The 26,137-nt window shown below is 35.9% G+C and overlaps 1 protein-coding gene across 34 annotated transcripts in view; it reads right to left on the bottom strand.

Moving 5' to 3' along the window:
- The window catches only part of PLEKHA5 (pleckstrin homology domain containing A5), a 231,173-nt gene that overhangs the window by 15,455 nt on the left and 189,581 nt on the right, over positions 1 to 26,137 (bottom strand). For 12 of the 34 annotated variants that reach the window (XM_070620712.1, XM_070620715.1, XM_070620723.1 and 9 more), the window contains 7 exons: positions 23,214 to 23,276; positions 21,887 to 21,967; positions 21,604 to 21,753; positions 11,945 to 12,046; positions 8,147 to 8,258; positions 7,034 to 7,080; positions 5,175 to 5,292 (listed from right to left, as the gene is read on the bottom strand). In XM_070620712.1, the coding sequence (XP_070476813.1) occupies positions 5,175 to 5,292; positions 7,034 to 7,080; positions 8,147 to 8,258; positions 11,945 to 12,046; positions 21,604 to 21,753; positions 21,887 to 21,967; positions 23,214 to 23,276 (673 nt within the window). Of the gene's footprint in view, positions 1 to 5,174; positions 5,293 to 6,052; positions 6,242 to 7,033; positions 7,081 to 8,146; positions 8,259 to 11,944; positions 12,047 to 21,603; positions 21,754 to 21,886; positions 21,968 to 23,213; positions 23,277 to 23,789; positions 23,826 to 26,137 lie in introns of all 34 variants that reach the window. The other 22 variants (XM_070620710.1, XM_070620706.1, XM_070620717.1 and 19 more) reach the window with 5 other exon arrangements.

The raw sequence follows: 26,137 nt of genomic DNA, 5'->3' as shown, positions 1-26,137 counted from the left end.
TTATACAACTATGTACTGGGGGGCTTTGCGGAGAAGAATAAGAAAAAAAAAGAAGATTGGCAACAGATGTTAGCTCAGGTGCCAATCTTTAAAAAAAAAAAAAATCATAGATCAAACTTATTTATAAATATTCATGTAAAAATCTGAAATAAATCATTATCAAATACAATCTACTAGCACATTAAAGGAAAAATACACCACAACTGAGGTTTATACTAGGAATGCAAATGGATGGTTTAATATTACGAAATCTACTAATTGTAGCTCAAAATATTAATATATATAAAAAAGAGAAAAATACGATCATTAGGAAAGGCATCTAATAAAATTCAGTATCCTTTCATGAAAAAGAAACACTTCACTAAAATAAGAATAAACGACAACTAGAAGGACCCACAACTAAAAAATATATACAACTATGTACTGGGGGGCTTTGGGGAGAAGAAGGAAAAATTAAATTGAAAAAAAAAAAGAAGAATAAACAGATACTTCCATAATATGACAAAACGTAGATATCCCAAACCAAAGCCAGGATCATGATCAATGGGAAAAATTTAAAAGCATTCTTGCTAAAGTCAACAACAGAATTAGGATGCCCACTAAGCTCCTCTATTTCTTAATAATACTGCGGAGCTACTGGATCCAGAGAAGGAAGAGGCTTAGAATTTAGGAAGGAAAAAGGATAGTTATAATTATGACATAACTGTATATCTGGAAAATCCAAGTAAAACAACTAAAATACTACTAAGAAAAGTTCAATTCAAAAAGGTAAGGTCAGTCTTAACTTTAGCCATTCCGGTTTGTGTATGGTGGTATCTCATTGTGGTTTTCATTTACATTTTTCTATGACCAAAAAGACTGAGCTCCTCTTCATAGGCTTATTTGCTATGTGACTATATTCTTTTGAAAAGTGTCTATTCGCATGTTGTATACTCCCTGACTTTTATATCTTGGCCCTGTGTTACGTATTCATCAACAAGAAACGAGAACAAAGATCTGGCTTGTGGGCCGTTGGTTGTAACAACTTAAACCTCTGCTTCAAGTTTCTCCCACTCATGGCTGTATGCCTGATATTTCATGAACTGCTACACCACCCAAATTTTCACTTATCACCTACTACATAATTGCTGATTGGACAAATGAAAAAGATTTACTTTTTAAAATTGTTTTTTTTAATTAAATAGAGCATATAAATGAATAAGTACAAAATATGTGCAAGTATAAAGAAAAATGACCGGGATAAAGAAATATCATCACTTTTAGTAGCCTTTTCTCAACCTTCTCTAAACCTCTCTCCTCAGAGGTAGTAACTGTTGAATTACATGTTTATCTTTCCTCTGCTTTTCTTTATAGTTTTGTAATATTTGAATTCCTAAAAAATATACTATTTTCCTTTTGCCTATTTTAGACTTTTATATACATGGAATTATATATTATGTATCTTTCTGCAACTTGATGTTTTCACTCAACATTAGGCTTAATTTTTTAATAGACTTAAGTTTTAGGCGTGTTTGTAAACACTGTATAGCCATATTTTTAATTTTAATCCAGTTTGACAATCTTTTTCTTTCGAGTGAAGCATTTAGTCCAATTATATTTGTTGTAGTTATGGATATATTTAGGTGCATTTCTACCAACTTAGTTTTTGCTTTGCATTTTTCCCACTTCTTCCATTTTTTTTCCTCTTTCTTCTTTTGGATTACTTTTGTTTGCCTCCTTACTGGTTTGGAAGGTATGCACAGTCTATTTTTTTTCTTTATCTGATACCCTAACATGCATACGTAACCTATTAAACTCTAACCAGGGTCATCATCATTCTCTGGAAGAATATAAGGACCTTAGAACATGTTAATGCCAACAGACCTCTTGTTTTATATGCTACTGTTACCAAACGTTTTAGTTCTAGGCCTCTTAGAGCTTCCGTATCTGATCAATTTCCTTCTACTTGAAGTATTACAGAACGCTCTTAAATGACGGTCAGTAAGCGGCAAATTCACCCAGTTTTTGTCTTTACCACCCATCGCAAGTTTTTACCAAGGCAAAAGGTATACTGAAGGGTACAGATATTAGGTGTACAACTGGTGAGGTCTGACAAATGCATATGCCTGTGCAATTATCTCAGTCAAGATAAAGTCCCTCTCTATCACCCGACTCAGTCCCATTCCAGTCAATCTCACTCTTCTGCCAAAGGCAACTCTTTTCCTGCTGTCTATCACCGATAGACCAGTTTTACCTATTCTCACACTTTATATAAAGAAATCTAAACTATGTCTCCTTTGTGTTAGGCTTCTTTCACTCAACATAATTTTTTTCATGTTTATCCATGTTTTTGATATTCATACATGTACACCTGTCAATAGTTTTTTTTTTTTAATTGCTGAGGAGTATTCTAGTATATGAAGATATCACAATTTGTTTACCCATACTCTTGTTGACAGACATATAGGTTGCTTCCAGTTTTTGTCTATTATGAATTAAAGCTACTATAAAAATACTTGTATGAGTCTTTTTAAGGAATTATGTTTTCATTTTCCTTAGGTAAATATATAGGAGTACGATTGCTGGATATGATAATTGCATGTTTAACTTTATAAGAAACTGCCAAACTGTCGTTCTATTCTATTACTACCATAAGAACTGCGTGTGAGTTCCAATTGTTCCATGCCCTAACCAACACTTAGTAGTCAGTGTTGTTTTTTTAAGATTGGCACCTGAGCTGACATCTGTTGCTAATCTTTTTTTTTTTTCCCTTCTCCTTCTTCTCCCCAAAGCCCCCCAGCACATAGTTGTATATTAGTGTAGGTCCTTTCGGTTCTGCTGTGTGGGACACCACCTCAGCATGGCTCGATGAGTGGTGCTGGATCAGCACCCGGGATGTGAACCACTGAAAACCCCTGGGCTGCAGAAGTGGAGCACGTGAACTTAACCACTTGGCCATGGGGCTGGCCCCAGTTAGTCTTTTAAATATAGCCTTTCTAGGAGGTGTGAACTGTGAGTTTAATTTGCATTAAAACTGCATTTTTTTTTAATGATAAATCAGCTGTAAACTCTCTGGATATCTGTATATCTTATTTGTTAAGTGTCCAAGTCTTTTGCCTACATTTTCTTGGGCTGTTTGTCTTTATTATTGATTTGCAAGAATTGTTTATATATTCTAGATACAAGGCCTTTGTCAGATAGATATATTGGTAACATTTTCTCCCCTTCTGATGGGCAGAAGTTCTACATTTTGATGAAATCCAATTAACCAGTTTCACTGAGAGTACAGCGCTCAGAAGGTCCCAGCTTTAACTGAGGGGGTCTCTTACCAGACTCCTTATTTGTTCAGGCTCTGAGCTTTGTCATGTCACAAGGCAAAAGCTGGCTTAGGGCTCCACTTACCTGTTTGGATCCCTTCTGCTGTGGACTAAATTGTGTCCTAAAATTCACGTTGAAGCTTTAACCCTTGAACGTAACTGTATTGGTGATAGGGTCTATATGGAGGTAATTAAGCTTAAATGGGATCATAAGGGTTATAATCCGATAGGATTAGTGTCCTTATAAAAAGAGACACCAGGGAGCTTACATGTGATCTCTTTCTCTTTGCTCACACTCAGAGGAAAAGGCATGTGAAGGTGCAGCAAGGAGCAGCCATCCGCAAGCTGGGAAGACAGTCCTTACCTGAAACCAAACCCTGCCGGACCTTGATCCGGGATTTCTGGCCTCCAGAACTGTGAGAACACATTTCTGTTGTTTCAGCCACTCAGCCTGTGGTATTTTGTTACGGCAGCCTAAACAGACTAATGTGCCACCCTGCACATAATCTTTGGCCTGAGCATTCCTTTCTTTACTTTTGCTCAACTTGTTGAAGCTTCTCAAAAAATTTAAAAGTATATTAACAAGCAATTGTAGTCACTTTTTGTGGGAGGAGTGGCCAGGGCATGTAGTTAGCTGTATTGCCAAAAACATTTACTTTTGTTTGCATTCTGATATTTCCTGTATATTTATAATAATATGCACCAATATGATACGGACTAAGACTATGACTGTTTAACTTACATCTGTGTATGAAAAGATAAAGTTTTAATAAAGTCTTTCAATGAGGAGATGTAATGATTTGAATGAGAAGGAGACAGATGTATAAATATTAAGTTTTCAAGATGGTAGTATTTTTCTAATTAAAAAAACCCCGACATTAGAAGACCTAGAAAAATATTCCTATCTTGGAAGAAGCTATGTAAACAATGACCATTTAATGTTTCTCAAACTTTACTTCGTGATCCTTTAGCAGATTATAAAAAAACGTCTAGTGGGTTATAGATCAGTAACTATTTTTCTGCAAAAATTTACATTTGCCATATTTGCTTTAGTTTTGTACAAGTATGTACACATACATGTACAGACATATACACAAACACACTTTTTTTGTGAAACATTTGAATGTAAGTTGTGGATACTTTTCTAAGTGTTTCAGAATTCACACAACACATTCTCCTACATAACTACGATATCACTTATTAGATAATGTCTAGAACATATTTAAATTTCCATAATGGTCCCAAGAATGTCTTTAGAGCCTTTTCTTTTAAACCATGATCCAATCAAGCTTCGAGCACTGCACTGTATCTGGCCTTTTCTATCTTTTTAATCCTAAATAGTTGCCCTTCTACCCCTTTTCTTTACAACACTGAAGAATGACCAGCATTAAAAAAAACAAAAAGTCAGAGTACACACAGTAAGGCTAAGTATTATTTCATGGAATTTATTTGTATCATATAAATTGTATGAAAATTTGTTTCAGTCCTTAATTGTTTATGTACAATTTTGAAATAGAAAAAAACAAAAAATAAAAAATCTCAGGAAATGGAAAGCTTTTCAAGTTGGGCATAAACATTTCTCAGTAAAACCTAACTGGAACTGATATGAAGCTTTTTAGTCTTTATCCCACTTAGACTGAATATTCCAGAAATATTAATATATTTAAAAAGGGGTTGCTGCCTCCTAACTAGCTGAGATGGTTTATGGCTCGTGATATTTTCCTAATATCTGAAAACTGAATTCAGAAATTTATCGGATTCCAAAGGTTTCACATAAGGGATTGTGGACTTATACAGGTACTAGGTCAAAAAGTAAAGCGAAGTTACTGCTAAAATGTCTGAAAAACATAGGAGGTAAAATATATCTCAAATGCTGACCTTTAACTGAAGTTTCCATTTCTGAAACAGGTTCTGATTTTTCTTCCCCATTAGACTCATCAACTTCTGCCACAGTTGTTAGCTCTGGCTCACTCTTGTAGAGTCTATAATCTGGACCCTTGAAAGGAAAGTACACCATTAGAAAAAAATTGCTACGAGTTTCTTTTAAAATGTTTACCTCTGAAGACTCAAATCAAACTCTACAAATTAAAAGCCCTCAGTCAGCTATCTTGGATATAACACAATTAATAAGTATGTTATAACTAAGGTTGGGAAAAAAGAATTCTAACCAGTAAAACTTTTGGTTTTAAAATTAATTATATCATATTAACCCAATAAGCCCTATTCCTTTTTTCCTTATCCTTTTCTCCTTGCTTATTACATTTCACATTTATTGGCTTAACCTCAAACCTCTTATTTCCAGTTTTCATGGGTAATGTCTCTCCTTGGCAATGTCCACATCCTCTAATAGTTTTCCTTGGCTGAACTGCCCACATCCTAACCTTTTTATCATTCCTAGTAACAATCTTTTTCTTTCTCGCTTCTTGCTGATCTAAAGATATCATTTTGCCTCTAACATCTTGAAACGGTATATTTAAGGTATGGCCCCTTAAACACATGCAAAGTAACCACTTTATGAAAATACTTATGAAAAATATGAAATTATGAACTATTATTAAAATTGTGAAAATATTTAAAAATGAGAATGGTAAAACCCAAACAGGAACAACACAAATGATAACGTTATCTGTAAACAAAAAAAAGCAGTGGCTAAAAGTGGTGTTAGAATAAAAAAAAAAAGTTTGAGTGAAAAATCCATTTTCAAAAAGGAGAGGGCATGTATGACTGATCATTCTGTGGCTACTGCAGCCACTTACACAGTGAGATCCATTTCTTGGATATCCTTGAACTTGATGAATCTTCTTTTCTTCAGGCAGATGGACTGGGCCCCTGCTATAACAGAGCAAGGAGCTGCTGTCACTGGGCAGAGAGGGGATTATGGGAAGCTGCTCTGTAAAGTCATAGGACCGAGGAAGTGGAGGACGAGGTGGGACTACTTCCTCTTCCTAAAGATTGTAGAACAGTCACCTTATTTAGACAAGCATATTGAATGAAGTGTATCTAAATTCTTTGCAACGGTAAGTTAACTGAAATTCGCTTTAAGATAATTAAAGAGACACTGCCAAGCCAAAAGTCTCATATTGAAAAGAAAAACCGAAAAGGTTAAAATGTTTTTGATAGCCGATAAGTGGGTTTTAAATATGGTCTCTAATTTTTTCCTGCAACACAGGTTAGCTTTATACTGAAGCTGAACATCAGAACAGACGTATGAAACTACTGTGTTTCATTTTAAAAAACAGAGGAAAAGGGTTAATTAAAAAATCTCACTCCATATTTTTTTGGTAATTTTTAAGAGAATAAAATAAACATTTCTTTTTGATTGGCTTTTATACAGATTTCAAGACCATAGATGCTTTCAATTAGGTTGACAGTATCTCTTTGTAGTGGTAATTTCTTTATGGCATACATGATACACAGCCAACTTATCTATCAATCATCCCATACATTTTAAGAAGCATAAGAAACAATGATAAATATTCAAATCACTTAGATTAGAAAAAGTATGACAATGTTAACATTCTAACATAGATGAAAAGTAGTGATTCAATTTTTTTGCATTACGAAAAGGGAAGAAAAATCACATTTGTTAGAAGTACCAAATTACTGAACCAGTGAAATTTCAAGATTAAAACAGGTCAAACACATTCAGACAACATTTTGTTATGAGCAAAGACAATTCTAATTCATGTTTTAAACATTTAAAATAATTGATAGTTAGACAAACAATCCAAACTTACCTCATTTTTGTACTTGACTGTCGAGAAAGGCTTTGGTCCTGCCATACCTATCAAAGAAATTATAAAACATAACTACTTGTACTAAACATATCTTTCTAAATCTACAGAAAAAAGGGAATAATTTCATTCCACTTAATGAAGACTTCAGTTTTTAATCCTTCATTTACTAATGTTTTCACAATTTAAGACCAAAATTGGAGCCATCCTGGTGGTGCAGCAGTTAAGTTCCTGTGCTCCCCTTCAGCGGCTTGGGGTTCACCGGTTCAGATCCTGGGCAGGGACATATGCACCACTTATCGAGCCGTGCTGTGGCAGGCGTCCCACATATAAAATAGAGGAAGATGGGCATGGATGTTAGCTCATGACCCATCTTCCTCAGCAAAAAGAGGAGGACTGAAGTGGCAGATGTTAGCTCAGGGCTAATCTTCCTCAAAAAACAAAACAGAGCAAAACAAATTAAAATATCTAGTTTAAACAAGAGTATTGGGAAAAGGGTTTTCTCAGACATTACTGGTGTAAGCACACTTTGATATAATCTTTTAGGAGAGTAATTTGGTGGTACTTATCAAAATGGACAACGTGGGCTCACTTTCCACTTCTGGAACCCAGAAGCACCAGCATATGTGTTTAATTATACATACAACAATGTTCATTACAGCATTATGACAGAAACAAACAAACAAACCAAAAACCTGGAAACAATCTACATGCTCAGCAACACAGAAATGGATAAATTGTAGTTCATCTACACAATGGATTCTTAGGCAGCTATGATGTTGTATTGTTAAGGAGAAAAAGACAAATTGTTGAAAAATAGGTACAGTATAATTCCATTTTCTGTTGTGGGAAAAAAACCTCCTAAAATCAAAACACCACGTATGTTTTTAATTACACACACAAAACGAAGATTTATTTTTGTGTAAGCGTAGTTGGCAAAACTTGTGCTTTTTACTTTACAAATTTGTGTAATGATTCAATATTACAAAGGAGAGTGGCCTGTTTTCTGATGTCAAAATCCACTAAAATAAAAAAAGAAACCCGATTCTACGTGTCATTCCATTTAGATATACTATTATGGTCAATTACCAAGAATAAAATACAAAGCTACTTGACCTGTTTCTGTGGTGCCTCTCTGCTGCTTGTGTTTACTCAGTCCTTCCGTGACATCTTGAATTCTCCAAAGTTCTTTCTGAATCTGTGCACGCTGAATTCCTGCTGATTCAGTCTATTAGTAAAAATGGATAGACCAGATGCAGGGGAAAAATCATTAAATGAAGTTATGTCTCCTACTAATTATACATTTAAAAAAATGAGAATTACAGTGGATTAAGTTTTGGGAATATTTAATATGATCTATGTGACTCTCCCAATTTTGCAACTTCAGTGGTAAAGATAAAAGATAAAGCAGAGAAAGAAAAAAATTAATTTTTCAGACTTAAGCACACTATTTCTTATCTCTTCAATAAGCTTTGCCTTCTACTATTTACGGTCCCAGGAAGGAATACTGATCAGAGGGCCTAAAAATGGAAAAGAAAACCAAAAAGATAACAGAACAAAGCAGAAACCCACAAACCCCAAATTAAAAAATCATATATTTTAGGGGGAGAAAAAAGAAATGGAAAGTATACCAGCTTCTTATGGTCTAGAATACAATGAGACATGACAAAAAAGAAATTAAAAGGACAATTAACAAAATATATTTAGAGGAATTTTAACTGAGAGTTAAATAAATGTTATTTGCGGGACAAATTTTCAATTTCGGAATCTAGAATCTAGATTTTGGAACCTGCCATTTTTATTCTATCCTAAGCTATACCTACTTTCTTACTTCTAACACCCCATTTCATGCCCTCAGGCTAAATACTATAACTGAAACTTAAATAAGATCATATTGATTTTCTGTAAGATTCTAATAGAACCCTATGACTCTCACTGACAAATATTTAGGATAACAATAAATATTTTTTTAGGAACATAACTTTATTTAAAAAATAGGCAATAAAGTACAAAAACCATCACATTACCTAGAAAACAAGGTTTTTTCCACTGAATATCAGTTTTTGACAACTGTAGATATTAGAATACAAAAATCATTAAGATAAAAAATCCTCTGAGGGGCAGAGATATGTTTTCAAAGTCTATAAGCCTAAGGACTATGTAGTAACACTGCCTCAAAACAAGGTACCACATAACTCTGGTTATTGAGCTTTCCAAGCCACAGGCTGGAAGCATCAAGGGAAAGGAAGTACCCACACAAGACCCAAACCCAACGACAGCCCAGAGACGTGAATACTGATATACTTACGGGGAGGGAACATCAACCATAAAAATCAGACAGTGGGCATGCGTTTTATGACATGTATTACTTTTGCAATAATAAAGAAAATATGTACATATTTTTGCCTCTCTGAAAGGTGTACAACAGACATCTCATTTTTGTTTGATTTTGCATTTCTCTGGCTACTAGTGACTTTGAACAACTTTCAAACACTTGTTAGCAATCTGAGTTTTACTTTCTATGATTTAAAACGACTTATGTTCTTTGTCTGTTTTGCTGATGTATTGTTTCTCCAAATCAAACAGAAAACGTTGCTTGCAAATCTAGACAGTAACTCTCACTGAATTTTAGTGGTCAAAGATACTTCTTTCCAGTGTGTCATCTTTGAAGTTTGTCTAGGCTACCCTCATTGTTTACTTACTTATTTAACAACATGTATGTTTTATGCGCCTGGTACTACTTAAAGTGCTTCAAAAATATCAACACCTTTAATCATTTAATAAGCCAGTGCGGGTACTGTTGTTGTTTTCATGTCACAGCTGTGGAGATGAGATGCAGAGTTGTTACATGACTGGTCTAAGGTCACGTGTGCAATGCACTTCTCATAGAGTGTGCCTTCTAGTTTTTTTATTTTTTCAAAAACTGTCTTAACTACTTATGGTCTTGATTATACGTTAAAATCATCAGAACCATTTTGTTAATTTTTTTCAGAAAATTCTGCTAGAAATTTGGTTGGAATAGAATTGAGCTTATGGGAAGAATTTTCACCGTGACAATGTTAAATCAGGCCATCCATGAACATGTTTGAACTAATTACAATTCTCCATTTATTCAAGTCTTCTCTTATGTCCTATAATACAGAAATTAATTTTTCATGGTTTATATTTTTTTGTTAGTTTATATCAGGATTGGCCAACTGCTCTGGCCTGTAGTCTCTTTTTGTATGGTCTGTAAGCTAAGAACAAATTTTTACATTTTTGAGTGATTATAAAAAATCCCAAACCACCAAAGATTATGTGACAGAGTGTATATATTTAACATCTGGGCCTTTATAGAAAAAGTTTCCCGAACCTTGGGTTAAATTTTAGATATTTATAGTTATTTTTCTAATGTATTTAGTACCTCATTAGTGTAACTTCAGTGTTCAATACAAAAGTCACAACCACATGTGGCTACCTAAATTTAGATACTTAAAATGAGATATAACTAAAAATTCAGTTCCTCAGTCACACTAGCAACATTTCAAGTGCCCAACAACTACAAGTGGCTAATGGCTACTACACTGGACAGCACAGAGAGAAGACAGTTGATTTTCTATGAGTCAACCTCACTAACCATTTTTTTTTTTTGAGAGGAAGATGGTCCCTGAGCTAATATCTGTGCCAATCTTCCTCTACTTTGTATATGGGATACTGCCACAGCATGGCTTGATGAGTGGTGTGTAGGTCCATGCCCAGGATCCAAACCCACAAACCCTGGGCTGCTGAAGCGAAGCACGTGAACTTACCCACTATGCCGCTGGGCCAGCCCCCTTACTTACCTTTTAGTCCTTCTATTGATTTGTCTGTTGAGTCCACTGGGTTTCCAATGCAGATAACCAAATTTACATAGGGCCACAAGCATGAAGTGACTTTTATTATTTTCTTTTTTTTCCCCCTGCTTTTTCTCCCCAAATCCCCCAGTACACAGCTGCATATTTTAGTTGTGGGTCCTTCTAGCTGTGGCATGTGGGATGCTGCCTCAGCATGGCCTGATGAGCGGTGCCATGTCCCTGGCCCAGGATTCGAACCGGCGAAACCCTGGGCCGCTGAAGCAGAGCGCAAGAACTTAAACACTCGGCCAAGGGGCCGGCCCCCCCTATTATTTTCTTAAATGTATATTATCTCCACTCCTCAGAAGAACACTTTAAGAGAGGTATTATTACTTCCATTTTACAGATTTGAAAACTAACCCCTGGAACTTGATCCCAGATCTGCCTGTCTACAAAACTGGACTCTTTATGCCAATGGTGTTACATCTTCCCCTATTCTAATGATACATCAGTTGAGATTATAGGCTAAATATAGTTTGATAAAAAACAACCATTTAATATAGATAGATTAGAATACATTTTATAAAAAAGACAAAATAACAATTATTTGATAAGTCTATATAATTCAACACCTCAATACCAAGTGATGTAGTTAGCTAGAGGCACAGAACACTCCAGAGATCACCAATTACCCAACGGAATATAGAACTTTTTTTTTCCCATGAGGAAGACTGGTGCTGAGAGAACATCTGTGCCAATCTTCCTCTACTTTATGTTGGGATGCCACCACAGCGTGGTGTGATGAGCAGTGCTAGGTCTGTGCCCAGGATCTGAACGTGTGAATCCCAGGCTGCCAAAGCAGAGTGTGCAAACTTAACCACTATGCCACCAGGCCAGCCCCAAGAATAAAGAACTTTTAAACAATGAGGGACGGGCTACTTTGTGAGATAGTAAGATTCCTATCATTGAAAGTATTCCCACCCAGGTCTTAGGTAGCCAACAATCTAACAACTGTTAAGGGCGTGCGTGAATCTAACAAGGTGGGTTGCACAGTATCAGTCAATATCAGTTACAACAATGTAAAAAAATGACGCTTTCGTACCTGAACTTCACCCAGGCGATCCAGCTGCTCTTGCATCTGGTTCCTGGTAACAGTGACATCGTATTCTAGCTTGTCATATTCTCTCCACGCTCGCTCCAGTTCCTAAAATCAAAAAGCTTTAATTACTCAAATGGGGAAAATGTGTTTTTATGTTGTTATCAACTGTGCAGTTTATGTTCAGGAAAATAAAAATTTTTATGACCCATTTTCCTTTACTTTTGTCTCTCTTTTTTGCTCAATTCTACAAGAATTTACTGAGCCACTGAAGTATTCATTATTGCGCCACTGCTGTATTCAAATTATTGGATAAAGAAGATATGGTATATATACACAATGGAATACTACTCAGCCATAAAAAAAGACAAAATTGGCACATTCGCAGCAACGTGGATGGACCTCGAGGGTATTATGTTAAGTGAAATAAGCCAGTCAGAGAAAGACGAACTCTATATGACTCCACTCATAGGTGGAAGTTAATATATTGACAAGGAGATCTGATCAGTGGTTACCAGGGAAAAGGGGGGGTGGGGGGAGGGCACAAAGGGGGAAGTGGTGTACCCACAACATGACTAACAATAATGTACAACTGAAATCTCACAAGGTTGTAATCTATCATAACATTAATAAAAAAAAAAAAAGAAATAAAAACAAACCCAAACAAACCCATCACAACCCCTATTTATGCATTCGTGACATCAAAATATTTGAATTCATTCCCTCTAAAGAGTTTTATTTTGAGGAAATACATTGTTTTATTCATGGCAATACAGTAAATTTTCCTTGAATTTCTTAAAATGCAGTAAAGGCATAAAGAAAGCATTTTCTTATCTGTCCTGACTAAAATTTCTCCAGGATTACAAATACTAAAACAGAATGTGTTTCAGCATGTTGGATTTTCAGTAACACCAGAAGCCTGACATGATTTTACTTAGAATACATTTACAGTAATGTCATAACCTAATTCAGCTAACTAAACAAGTCAGTGAATCCTGCTCAGAGACCCAATATAGACAGCATCCACCTATACCTTTCTCCTTTGGGCAAAAAATTACCCCAAACTCTCAAATCAGAGAAGTTTTTTTGTTGTTGTTGAGGAACACTAGCCCTGAGCTCACGTCCACTGCCAATCTTCTTTTTGTTGAGGAATATTGATCCTGAGCTAACATCTGTGCCCATCTTCCTCATTTTATATGTGGGATGCCTGCCATGAAGTGGTTTGATAAGTGATGCATCCACTGTAGGTCCGTGCCAGGATCTGGGCCAGTGAACCTTGGGCCACCGAAGTGGAGTGTGTGAACTTCACCACTGTGCCACCGGGCCGGCCCCACAGAGTTGTTTTTCATACTTGGTCTTTAACTACCTGTCATCTATTGAATATAGAATGATTCTACAAGTGCTCAAAAATACGCCATATCATTCTGTTTCAGGGATGCTATTCTATGGGAGTGCAGACACTCTTCTTTGGGCTAATTACATGTTGGAGAGTGGTATGAGGTCAACAAATTGATAAACTAAGGGCAGGGACTGTTATTTGATCACTACTTTTTCTTCTGAGGAAGATTAGCCCTGAGCTAAGTGCTGCCAATCCTCCACTTTTCGCTGAGGAAGACTGGCCCTGAGCTAACATCCATGCCCATCTTCCTCTACTTTATATGTAGGACGCCTACCATAGCATGGTGTGCCAAGCGGTGCCATGTCTGCACGTGGGATCCAAATTGGCCAACCCAGGGCCTCGAAGTGGAATGTGCGCACTTAACAGCTGTGCCACCGGGCTGGCCCACCCGCCCCTTTTGAGGAAGATTAGTGCTGAGCTATCTACTGCCAAACCTCCTCTCCTTGCTGAGGAAGACCAGCCCTGAGCTAACATCCATGCTCATCCTCCTCCACTTTACACGTGGGATGCCTACCACAGCATAGCCCTTGCCAAATGATGCCATGTCCACATCAGGGATCTGAACTGGCGAACCCCAGGCCACTGAGAAGCGGAACATGCAAACTTAACCACTGCGCCACTGGGCCAGCCCTGATCACTATTTTATCACCAGTATCTAGTGTGCTGTTGGCACGTGTAACACAACCGACAAACACTACCAAACGCTGCTGGATTTCTTGCCTTGAACTGTTCTGAATGAAGCTCCCCTGGGAAATGTCAGTTTAACAACAGCAATAGTCTTGGGATAAGGAAAGAGGGTAGTGAGTGCAGAAGAAAGGTTACTTAAAATAATCTTAACAGTTTAAAATAAAAAGCAGCAATACCTCAAGTTCCTGAGGTTCTCTTTTAAAGATTTCACAATGAATTTTAAAAAGGCACAGTGATAAAGGACTAAAGATTTTTATCTCATCTATACTGTGTAAATATTAGTCTCCTTACTTAGCTTCAGCGAACTGTTTTTACCTGAGCAAATAACAATACTAATCTCCTTTAAGAAAAATTGCTTCTAGATATCTTCTAATTTGTTTATATCACAAAAACTGGGAATCTAAATAATGGGCCTTTGAAGGCTTCAGGGAGGGTAAAATGAGGATAACAGACCCCCGTGGCAGCCCAGAGAATAAGTCGGATGGCATTGCCAGGCTCACACCTAACCTCTCTGGTAGAAAAGCTAGAGGTCAGGGTGGGCTCAAAGGTGCTGTAGGGGCATCGAAATAGAAGATCATTTTAGGATGGTAGGAATTCTTGTCCTTCTTACAGAAACACACGAAAAATAGAGACTGAGAGCTAGAGATTTTTTTACCAATATTTTAGGAGTGAAGAAACACAACACACTTTCAGTTTCCGTAACCTGGAAAGCCCTCCATTACACTGTTTCATTTGGCCTGAGTCTCATAACCCTGCTGGGCCTACCCATTTCCGCCTTTACCTCTCAGCTCCTTAAACATCATGATGGGTGGACAGAACACAAGGCAAGAGGGGATGGCAAGAAAAGGGGCAGCGCTGGCATAACACCAGTCTCCTCCTAGCACCTGACTGAGGATTCCACTCAAGAATTTCATAGATTATCCAAGTAATGTTAAAATCTTTAAATATGTCCTACTATTTTTTGTCAAGAAGGGACTACATAGGTACACTAAGGCAATTAAAAGGGGTAATGACAATATACAATTATCTCAAAATCACAGGCACATGTCAGGAAATAGTGCTTTCAGTAAAAAGGTGGAGTTTCACGCCACATTGTTAAGAGAATGCATGAACTCCTGCAATCTGCAACCACATAGATAAACCTCACAATGTTAAAAGAAGCCAAAGAGCATATACTATATGATTATACTGTTATAAAATAGTTCAAAAACAGGCAAAGTCAATAATATATAATTTAAAAGTCAGGTAGTGGTGTTTTTGGGAGGGGGCAGTCATCGGGAGAGAAGCTTCTGGCACGTCAGTGAAATTCAATGTCTTGATATGAATGTCAGCCATATCTATGCACTTAATCTGTGTACTTTCCTGAGAACGTGTTATCCTCTAACAAAGGTAAAAAAAAAGGGCGTGCACGTGTGGGATTGTTACAGGGATGGCAGAAGACTTTTTACCAAATTTGGCCTAGTCTAAGTTTAGGGCATGGAACAAGTAAACTGTAATAGTGGTTACTTCTTTATAGTCTGTACTAAGACAAGACTTGCCACTGTGGGAAAAAGAAAACTTCAAGCAGGTCTGCAACACTCAGATGCACCGAATCCCAGACTGCCAGAAAGATCAATGAGCTACAGCTGCCACACACTGTGGTCCTTATTAAGAAAGGATTAGGACTAATGATTCATTTCCAAGTTTTTAATATAAGAAGAACTTTCCTCTTCTTGTCCAGGATCAATGGCAATTTATAACAAAATCTACTCAAGGGAATAGTTATACAAATGCTACACATAAATGTAAGTAATTATTACCATTATTATGCTTAGAGCTAACAGGCAGACTGGTTTATTTCTGGTTTGCCTTTCAATTAGTGTTTCTGAGTTTTAATCGAAGAAATGTTAATTTACTGTTCTGCTTTTCTATTTAAAAAATGAAGCATAAAGCTTTGGTAAAGAGTTGACAGTAGACTTTCCGTTTCAAAATGGAAGGGGGTAACAGTACAGATGAAGTACGATTATTTATTAGCCTCTTAAGCTTCAAACAAGTCTTTTCAGTTTTAAATATTACTGATTAATGTCCACTGCTAAATCTCAGAAAATGAAAGTGTTGAAATATTTAAACTTACTGTTATGTTTTGAGGACTAGACACAAAAAAATGGCAACTTTCTGGTCACTATCACCCAACCATAACAATTCTGTCAACTAGGTATTAGAAGCAGTTGACTTTTGAGATCAGTTAAAATAAAGTTAATCTGACTTCATCTTTACCTTCAGGATGTAGAGATTTCTTGGCACAGATTTTAAGAATGTGCTTAGTTACTTGAATAATTTTTCAAAAAAGAATATCTGTCTTTTCATATTTGCATTATCATACAACTGCATCTCAAAGAAAAATCACTATTTACTAAGCACATGACATACTTACTATATTATCTAATAACGACTATATTGGCTTTTTAAAATTTGGCCAAATTTAAACTGTGTAAAGGGAGGATCAACTAAATCGGCCACATTAATGGAGCTGCCTCTATTTCAAATTTCTAGTCGATGATAATTATAGTCATTCTACTTCTTGGCTATTTATAATCTTTAACTCCTATCTTCAGTTTCTCCTCTAATCTTGGCTTTGAAACAAAATTACATTCCATCTCCAAGAAAGTTGCTACTCTTTACTGTACAAATTTTAGATATAATAAACTTTTATAATCATAAAAGTAGAAAAGCTAGAACACAGGGAAAGGGAAAGAAAAAAAACCTATTACTGTGCTTCATCTTTGTTAGCATTTTCAAAGGATTTTCCTTTAGTCTTTCTCAGACATGTACAATAAAAATTTCAAAATATACACAGAAGTAGTGCCCACTTGCGCCTGAATTCAACAGTTACCCACAACAACAGAACCAATCTGGTTCCATCCACAGCACCCATATCCAATCCCCGAGTGATTATTTTACAGCAAACACCAAGCATCATCTCCTTTCATCTGTAAATACTTCAGTGTGTATTTCCAAAGAAAAGAAACCAAAATGAGAAAAGTAATAGGAAAATTTTTATTTTTTAAATTATTAATATGTATTCCTTTTTTTAAATTAATTTTTTTATTGAGTTAATGATAGGTTACAATCTTGTGAAATTTCAGTTGTACATTAATGTTTGTCAGTCATGTTGTAGGTGCACCATTTCATCCTTTGTGCCCACCCCCAACCCCATCTTTCCCCTGGTAGCCACTAATCTGTTCTCTTTGTCCACATTTTTAAATTCCTCATGAGTGGAGTCATACAGAGATTATCCTTCTATATCTGGCTTATTTCACTTAACATAATTCCCTCAAGGTCCATCCATGTTATTGCAAATGGAATGATTTTGTTCTGTTTTACAGCTGAGTAGTATTCCATTGCACATATATACCACATCTTCTTTATCCATTCATCTGTTGATGGGCACTTAGGTTGCTTCCATGTCTTGGCTATTGTAAATAATGCTGCAATGAACATTGGGGTGCATAGGACTTTTGGAATTGCTGACTTCAAGCTGTATTCCTTTTTTTAAAAAAACATTTCTAATTATAGTAATCCCCCCATCCCTTGCTACTTATTTGTTGAAGAGAATGGGCTACTTGTCCTATAGAATTTCTCCTATTCTGAATTTTGCTAATTGAATCCCTGTGGTACTGCTTGGAGAGCTCTTCTGTTCCCTGTATTTATTTCCTATAAGTCTGTAGTTAGATACTGAGACTTGCTGAGATTCAGATTTGATCTCCTGGTAAAAATACCTCGTAAGTGTTGTTGGGTCTTTTATACTGCAGCACATTAGGAGGTGTATCACATCTTGCTGTCTCTTTTTGGGGGAATGTTATATCGTATTCCACGACAATTCATGGTTGTTGACAGATCTACTGTAAAAATTACTTTGCTATAACCATGATTCTCAGTAGCTCTTTATAATATTGTGAATGAGTACACGAAGACATTGAATGTGCAAGCTTCTACCAGAGGCAGGTCCTTAGTCTTGCTTCTCTGTCCCTTTAAGTTTACAATCTTACACCCTAGTATATCCATTGTAGTCTAAAACTCTGTTTACGCATGGCCCTCCTATCTAGAATCCAGCTTAGTTAATGCGTCAGTTTGTCAAAAACACAGAAATACAAATATATTTTGCTACCATTATTGGATGAGTCACAAATTCTATCTATTATGATAAGTGAATGGTATCTGCTTTATCTGGCTCCTTGAATTGTTGGGAAGAATAAGAGAAGAACCTGTTGAACTGATAAAGCACAAGAATATTTCTCTGACATGTAGAGAGAGATAAGGCCTAATGTCCCCAAGAGAGGTGACTGTAGCAGATGTTTATGGAGCTCCACACCACATGCCCTTTGCCCACCTGATTTCAAGGAACAAGCATTTACAGTCCATGCATGCTGGTGTCTCATGGCAAGCTAGCTAAGGCAGTTTGAAGTGTGAATGAATTAAGGACCCCGGGGCAACTTCGACCAGAGTGAAGGATAGCCCAGCCTCCCTGGCGTTCAGTGGAAAATCCTGAAGCATTCTGCCTATTTCCTCAGTAAGTCCCCAGTGGGGTCAAATCCCTATTGCCCACAGTTGTAACCAAGACAGCAGTGAAACATATTGGCTCCTCCCCCTCCCTGTCTCATTCTCCACACCCCCATTTCCGCTTCCTGGAAGCATCTCCCAAACAAACCCAGTCCTCATCTCAGGCTCTGCTTTCAGGAGAGAACCTAAACGAAGACGGCGACACGCTGAAAGATTTCCAGGTGTAACTGGCTGTGATAACAATCTTTCTCACTAATCAGACTCAGATAAAAAGAAGTAGAGGCAAGGAGGGGACACAAAGGCGCCGTGTGCTTAGAGCATGTGTGTGTGGGATGGGGCAGATGATGAGGAGATGTACTGTCAAGATTTAAATAAAACGTAAAGGGAACACTGCTTTACAGGTTCACCTTGTGTTAATCTTAGTTTCATGTACCTTAGTGGCCAACCAGGTGAGGAGAAGATGTTCTCAGAATCAAAGATTCGATCTATGGAGGCCTTAATGGTACACCTCTTTATTATATCTTTTATACCTCAGGACTTGAATCAGAACCAATGACCCGATTCAACTGTGAAAGAATCAGCGGAATCCTTTGGCATTCTGCTGGCATAAATGTAACTCAAATTTAAATCTAATCAACATCCACTGAGTGCCAACCATATGCCCAGTATGATGTTACACATCATTTGTAGCCTTCAGCTACAATCTGAGTGAGTTTACATAAAGGCACAAATAACACAGTTTGTATTCTACGTAGCAAGATATGTCTTAGAAGAACATATTGACGGCTTGTAATTGACCGCTGAATAATGCTGAAGGCAAGGGGAAAAAAACCAGGAAAGTGCTTATATAGGATATCAACAGTATATTCGAATGTGACTAATTTCTACTAAAACATTTTTTTTTTTTAGATTTTACTTTTTTTCTTTTTCTCCCCAAAGACCCCCAGTACATAGCTGTGTATTTTTAGTTGTGGGTCCTTCTAGTTGTGGTATGTGGGACGCCACCTCAGCATGGCCTGATGAGCAGTGCCATGTCCTCACCCAGGAGCACGTGAACGTAACCACTCGGCCACGGGGCCGGCCCCTAAAATATTTCTAATAAACTTCCATCAGGCCTGGAGTTAACCTTAGGATGAAGCAAATTCTAAGCCTACCGATGAAATTTGTTACTAAACCCACTTGGGAAGGGAAGAAGTAATGGTTCAACTGAACGCTCCACGTCCCTAGAACTTTCCAAACCAGATAGCAAATCATAAAATAGCTTCTAACTAAATTTTGACTTGACTCAGGTTGTCATAGCGATACTGAGCTTTTCATTAGCTTGGCATTGACAGCTTGACCTCGTATTCCCTTTCTAATCTCATATTCCTGATCCTCTATTCCAGTCAGTCAGTTAGTTCTGTTTCTTGCTTCTCCAAACACATCTCCCACATTCTCATCTCTGTGCCGTGGTTCAAGGTGTTCTGTCCCTCATGGACAGCCCTCATCCTTCACCTCCCCTTTCTTCCCATCTAAATCCTACCCATCATTGATTAAGTAGGCACTACTCCATTGCAGACAAAATATCAGGTGCATATATTTTCTTTATGACTATATTATAAAAATCCACGTAGAGCCAAGTCTCAGGACTATGGTTAGAAGACCTGGATTTGAGTTCCAGGCATAGCATTTTTAGCTCTGCAACAGTGACGCAGTTCATTCATCAAATTCTTAATGCATATCCTATAGTGCTAAATGCTAGAGCTAAAAGATGAACAAGATATGGTTCTGATTTCAAGAAGGTCACAATTGAAAGGATACTTAATTCTTAAAAAATATGTAAACATCACAGTATAATTAAGAGACTCAACTGAGATAATGAAATAATATTTTAAAAACAGGAACAGGTATATTAAATATAAGGTATTTAAGAAGCACAAAAACTAAGTTTTGACTTATTTAAAACCATGGTATATTCCTTTAAAAATAGCTTGTGTTTGGAATGTTAATTTAGTGTTTGGAATTGAAGCCCTGTTGAGATACTGGTATCTTGCCAGCTTGGAAAGACCTCTCTTAGCTAAGCCGTATTGTCTGTGAACCTTCTTAAAAGGTAGCTGCTCCCTGGACAGCCCATTGAAAGTATACACAAGGGTGTGTTAGCAGTTTTCTCTAACAGGTGGCTTTTGCTGGGACTTCTCCTTCAAAGGGCTGCTTGGGCAGGTGCTCTTACTATGTTTAGAGATGACTGCATCATAGGCTCTAAAGCAGACTGTTTAAACTCTTAAAACACTCAATTTATAAACTCGAAGTCAGATTTTTAGATTGGCTAATCTCAAGGGACTCTTTATTAAGTGACATGACTATGCGTTAAAAGGTTCTACTAATTATATTTGTTACTCACACCTACCATCTAAACTTAGGTCACACTGCAGCTATGACATGGTAATGTTGACGGCTTCTTAAAAGCATTTCACAGCTGCTTTTTACTGAAATGGTTGGTTAAATAAATCCAATTAGCACTTTCCCCAAATTATTCTAACTCCCCTAAAATCCACAAAATATTTATTTTCCTTTTACTTTTGTGAGAAAGATTGGCTCTGAGCTAACATGTGTGTCAGTCTTCCTCTATTTCACGTGGGATGCCACCACAGCGTGGCTCGATGAGTGGTGCTAGGTCTGTGCCTGGGATCTGAACCTGCAAACCCTGGGCCGCTGAAGCAGACTGGTGAACTTAGCCACTATGCCAAGGGGCCGGCACCAAAATATTTATTTTCTTAATGCAGTAAATATTAACATAGTTAAGAATTTTGCATTTGCATGATACATAAACAGGAGTATTTATCTCCCCTGTAAAACAACTATGTCACAAAGGACAAAATGCCTACTATTTAAATAGAGAAATAAAGATCACTCCTTATTTTTATTATTAATTAATTTCTTGTTATAGTGAAGAATAACCCTAAGGACAGTCCAATTAAAAAATACATAAATTAGAAAGAAGAAAAAAAGAAGTGCATAATATTTCAGTGACTCTTACTAGGAAAAAAAATCTGCTACTTACAGCAGTGGCTCGGGAGAGTTCCCGACACGTACTGAGCAGTCCATTTTGTAAATCGTCCCTCTGTAACACCACGGTCTGAATGGCTGCTGGGTTATCTGCGTTCATTTCTATCTCTTGGCTGGCTGATAGCAAAGCTTGCTCAAGCGTGTACTATTATAATAAAAATAATTACACTTAATGTTCTGCATCATCGAATTAATTCTTTTTTACTATAGTTATCAGTGTCCTGATAATAATCATATAAAGTAACGTCAATTGTAGATAATAAACATAATTGTCCTACTTTCTCCTTGTGGAGTTGCTGAAGTTTCTCTTCCAGAGCATGTACCACTTTATCCTGTTCACATAATCGGCTTAACTTGGCCTAGGTTATAGGAGAAGATGTCTTTCATTAGCAACTTTTTATTTTCCCTGTAATTGGAGGAAGGCAGTCACTCCCGTAACTGAGGTATGTATAACAAGAAAACACACTTAAAACAGCCATGGAATACCTAATCAGGTCAATCTTTATTTCAATCAGTAAAATAAAAATTAAAGTATAGCTTATAAAGATAGAATGCTTAAAAACATGCAAAGTGAAAAAGCATTTCAACCATACCATTTAACCTACATAATTCAAAATATTATTAGTCATCAAGCAGTCTCATATGATTTTAACAAATCATTTCAATGTGGTTAAGATTTTTTCTCTACAAATTGCTGGATAGGTTAAGTGATATACATTGTCCTTAATTAGAACACCAGCTGGATTCTGCTTTATATTTTTTAAATGTGCTCTTATGTTCTGAGAAAAGAATATAAACAAAAGATTGCTTCTAATTGCAATAATACAAATAAAAATATTGGTGATAGCCAATGGAGAAAAATCACTTTCAATAGTTTTAATGTTTTAAATTCTTGGTACTACCCCAATTTTTATGAAAATACGAGAGGGTACTCTAATAAAATTTCAATACTACAATAAACCAGTCCTCCAAACATCTGAAAATAAAAACCCTGGACAAACTGTAAATATGTCCCAAATCTAACTGCATAATGACAAGCAAGCAAGAAACCTGAGAATTCACTCTTTGCCATTTGTCCATTAAAGTAACCACCTTATTTTTTTAGACAACAAAACTCAAGCTACACCAAATGGACTGTATTGAAATGAGGAGCTACACCTCAATGGAATAAAAACCAGAGGAAAGGAGGGAAGAATGAGATATAAATACAAAAGAATGTATGGCAAGTCAGCGATCTAAAATAGATTTTAAAAAATCCAAACCTTAAATTTAAGTGAAAAAGGAAGCGGTGATAGAAGTCACAGACAATTTTACTTTGTCTCCAGTTCTCTATCATTTTTTTAAAAATCAGAAATAGTCTTTTACTTTCATTTAAGTGATTCTTAATATGTTTAAGCACTAACTATGGGGGTAGGGGTGGGTGGAGAATAGACGGGGAGCGAGGATTTAATTGAATCTAAGTGCAAAAGCAGAAGAAAATGCGAATTTCTTTGATGTCATTTGGGAGAGCGGGGAGGAAGAGCAAGTTTTCTGTCATGCTTATTTCCAAAGTTTTGGCAGAGAATATGACAGAGCACTGACAACATATAGCTTACTAATACTTACATCAATATCGACTTCTTCAGGTCTGTATTTGTATAATGTGCCTCTACATTCATCTTGTGACAGCTATAAGGAAAAATGCCATATAACAACTTTAAAAAAATAATATTTAAAAATATATTTATTTAGTCTACACTTAATATTTAGATTTACATAACAATAACAAAAATGGGATTTTAAGGCTTCTTATGCTCTTAGAAGTTTACTTCAAACACAGATCATTACAAAAGTAGAAAAATATTTCACAGTGATACGGTATGCAAGGTACATAAGAATGATGCTAACTTAGGCTTGTCAAACAAAATAAGCTATTCAAGCAAAATTATATAGCACTTTACATTTTCCATTTGTAAGACACACATTCTTTTAACGAAAAATCGACAAATACAATCATAGCAACTGTGTTGAATCAAATATTCAAATCAGGCATATTTCAACAGTCAAAGCCATCCTTCAAGGTATACACATAACACACAACTGTGTATGTGTACACTCAAATGCCAACACGTCTTAGTACAATTTTGTTAACAAAACCTGCAACATACTGTATACATGTACGTAATATATAAACACACATACACAATAAAGACTTATCTTGTTCTTCTGTCTTAAGAACTAAAAGATAATGGAGGAAAAGGATGGGTTTAATTGAAAAGAGGAAAATCAGTCAAAACCTCATAAAGCTGAAAGCCTGTTATAAACTACGGGTAGTCAAATTTCATAAGTTTATATGTGTCCACTGACACCTTTTATTATACCGTAAGGAATTATTATTCAGTGTAAACATCCTTCCTTCAATTTTTTCCAAATATCTTTTGGTCAAACAAATCCTCATTTCTGACTCTGCTTACCAAGATTTCAGTAGCCCTCCCAGTCAGTTATACCACAGATCACATCACAGCCTCTGCGGGCAGTATTTCACTCTCTCTCCTGTCTTTGGACTTTATATTGAGCGCCAGACAGTAACAAAAACACGGTAGGAAAAATTTAATTGGGGCTCACTGCATGTTTACTAAATGGTACACTTTTTCTCAAAGTGAGGATGGGAGTAACGTATCCCAACTACATTCTAGGTTGGAAAACTAAATTTCATATGTACATATACAAATGCCTAAGAAGGTATAAGCTACAACTATGTATGCCCTCTCTGTAAGAAACTGCTTGACAGTTACATCTTTAGAAGAAGGCATGATTTAAACAGCAGACAACTTTGAATAGATCTAGAAATGTGGGAATTAGGAAGTTAAAAATGTAAGCATTCCAAACATACAATAATAAATCCTAGATTTACGTGTTTCATTTCAAGACATTACTTTCACGTACCTCATGCAAATGAATCTGTGACTATTTAAGGGTATGCACAGTGATTAATAAACCACAAGACTTTCAGAGAAATGAGTATCACATGAAAAATGAATTTAATGGCAAAAGTCACAACACTTATGTACTATTTTAAAATATCCAAGGATCACTATGAATATGTCCTGAGAAGTGTCAACTGTCATTCTGAATTAAAGCACCTAGATCCAAGAAAAGAGTTATACTCCTATCTGAAAAAAAAAAGGGCATGTAGAGCAAGTTTGAAAATGGCTTAGATCCATGATAAAAAATGCAAAACAACACGAAAATTAATTCTTCTCATTTATAAGAAATTAAAGATAGAAAGCCTTTAGCTACTAAATGTCCAAATATACTTTGCTTATTTAATATTTAAAGTTAAATGCAAAACAGCTTTACTAAACCATGGAATGTATAATTTGAATGTAACTAGTGGACAGTGCTACATTTAGATAAAAATATGAATTATATTCTATATCCCAGGGTCAAGAGAAAAAACATTAGTATTTTAAATTGGAAATTTAGTAATCTGTAATAAATATTTAGGATATTGGTATGCTATTTTCATTTAGGAATCTTATTGCACGTTCATTTTCTTATCAGTTAGTATATTATAAAAAAGAAAATGTGTGCTGTGTAGTTATAATTTTAGAATGACACATCCTTATAGCCATATAAACATATTCCACAAGTAAATTAGATTCATTTTTGTTGTGCCTCTATTTTTAGTAGCACTGAAAAATTTATTTAAACCTTCTATCAAGTTATTCAAAAAAGATATTCATTATTAGATACCAACTAACAAAAATCCTAAAATAATTAACTTCCCACTATATATTGCTTTTACCTGTCAGAAGAAAAGCATTAAAAAAACCAAGATTATTCTTTAAATAATTAAGCGTTAAGCATGGCCTATTTTCCATTAGTGATAATAATTACTGAAGCTTTTCTTAAGAAAACATGGATATAATTTATTAAAAAAACAATTTCCATCTAGAATTGAAGAACTCTGCTATTTAGTCCTGAATATGAAAATCCTACTAACAGGAAAAATGTAATTTCGTGAATATTCTGATTAGCTCAAGTTCTTTATAAAATAACGTTTCATGGCAATACTTTTCTATCGTTTTTCAATTTCATCTTTAGCCAAGAAAACAAAAAAGTTCTGGGCTTGGATGCCTGTGTTTGAAGTCCCTCAGCAACATCAGAACAGTAAATGAAAATGGGCTTTGTAGTTACATAAGCTCGAGCTGTGCTCAGGCTCCAATTTGCAAAGTGTATTATACAAACTTTACTGACTAGATAACATGTGCTGTATTTTATTTAGAAAGTCAGAGCTTTTTCATAATAAAATACCTAATTATTTTTTTTTAAACTAGCTTGGCATTAAGTTGAGACAAAATTACTTTTGTTAATTAAAATTCAACTTTCTGAAGTATCCTGTTTAAGCAGTGGGCTATGTATATATTTTAAAGTATATGAATATATTACAAACACCAAAAAGGATTTTGGGGAACTATTTGATAAAATTAGATACTATCTCCTAAGAGGACTCGAAACTGCTCAAAGGGCTGTAGGTGTTTGCCAAT

The sequence above is a fragment of the Equus przewalskii genome, chromosome 5 (genome assembly GCF_037783145.1).
Source record: "Equus przewalskii isolate Varuska chromosome 5, EquPr2, whole genome shotgun sequence".
Classification (NCBI taxonomy): domain Eukaryota; kingdom Metazoa; phylum Chordata; class Mammalia; order Perissodactyla; family Equidae; genus Equus; species Equus przewalskii.
The sequence above is the reverse complement of the archived record's forward strand: the minus strand, read 5'-3'. Positions and strand labels throughout refer to the sequence as shown.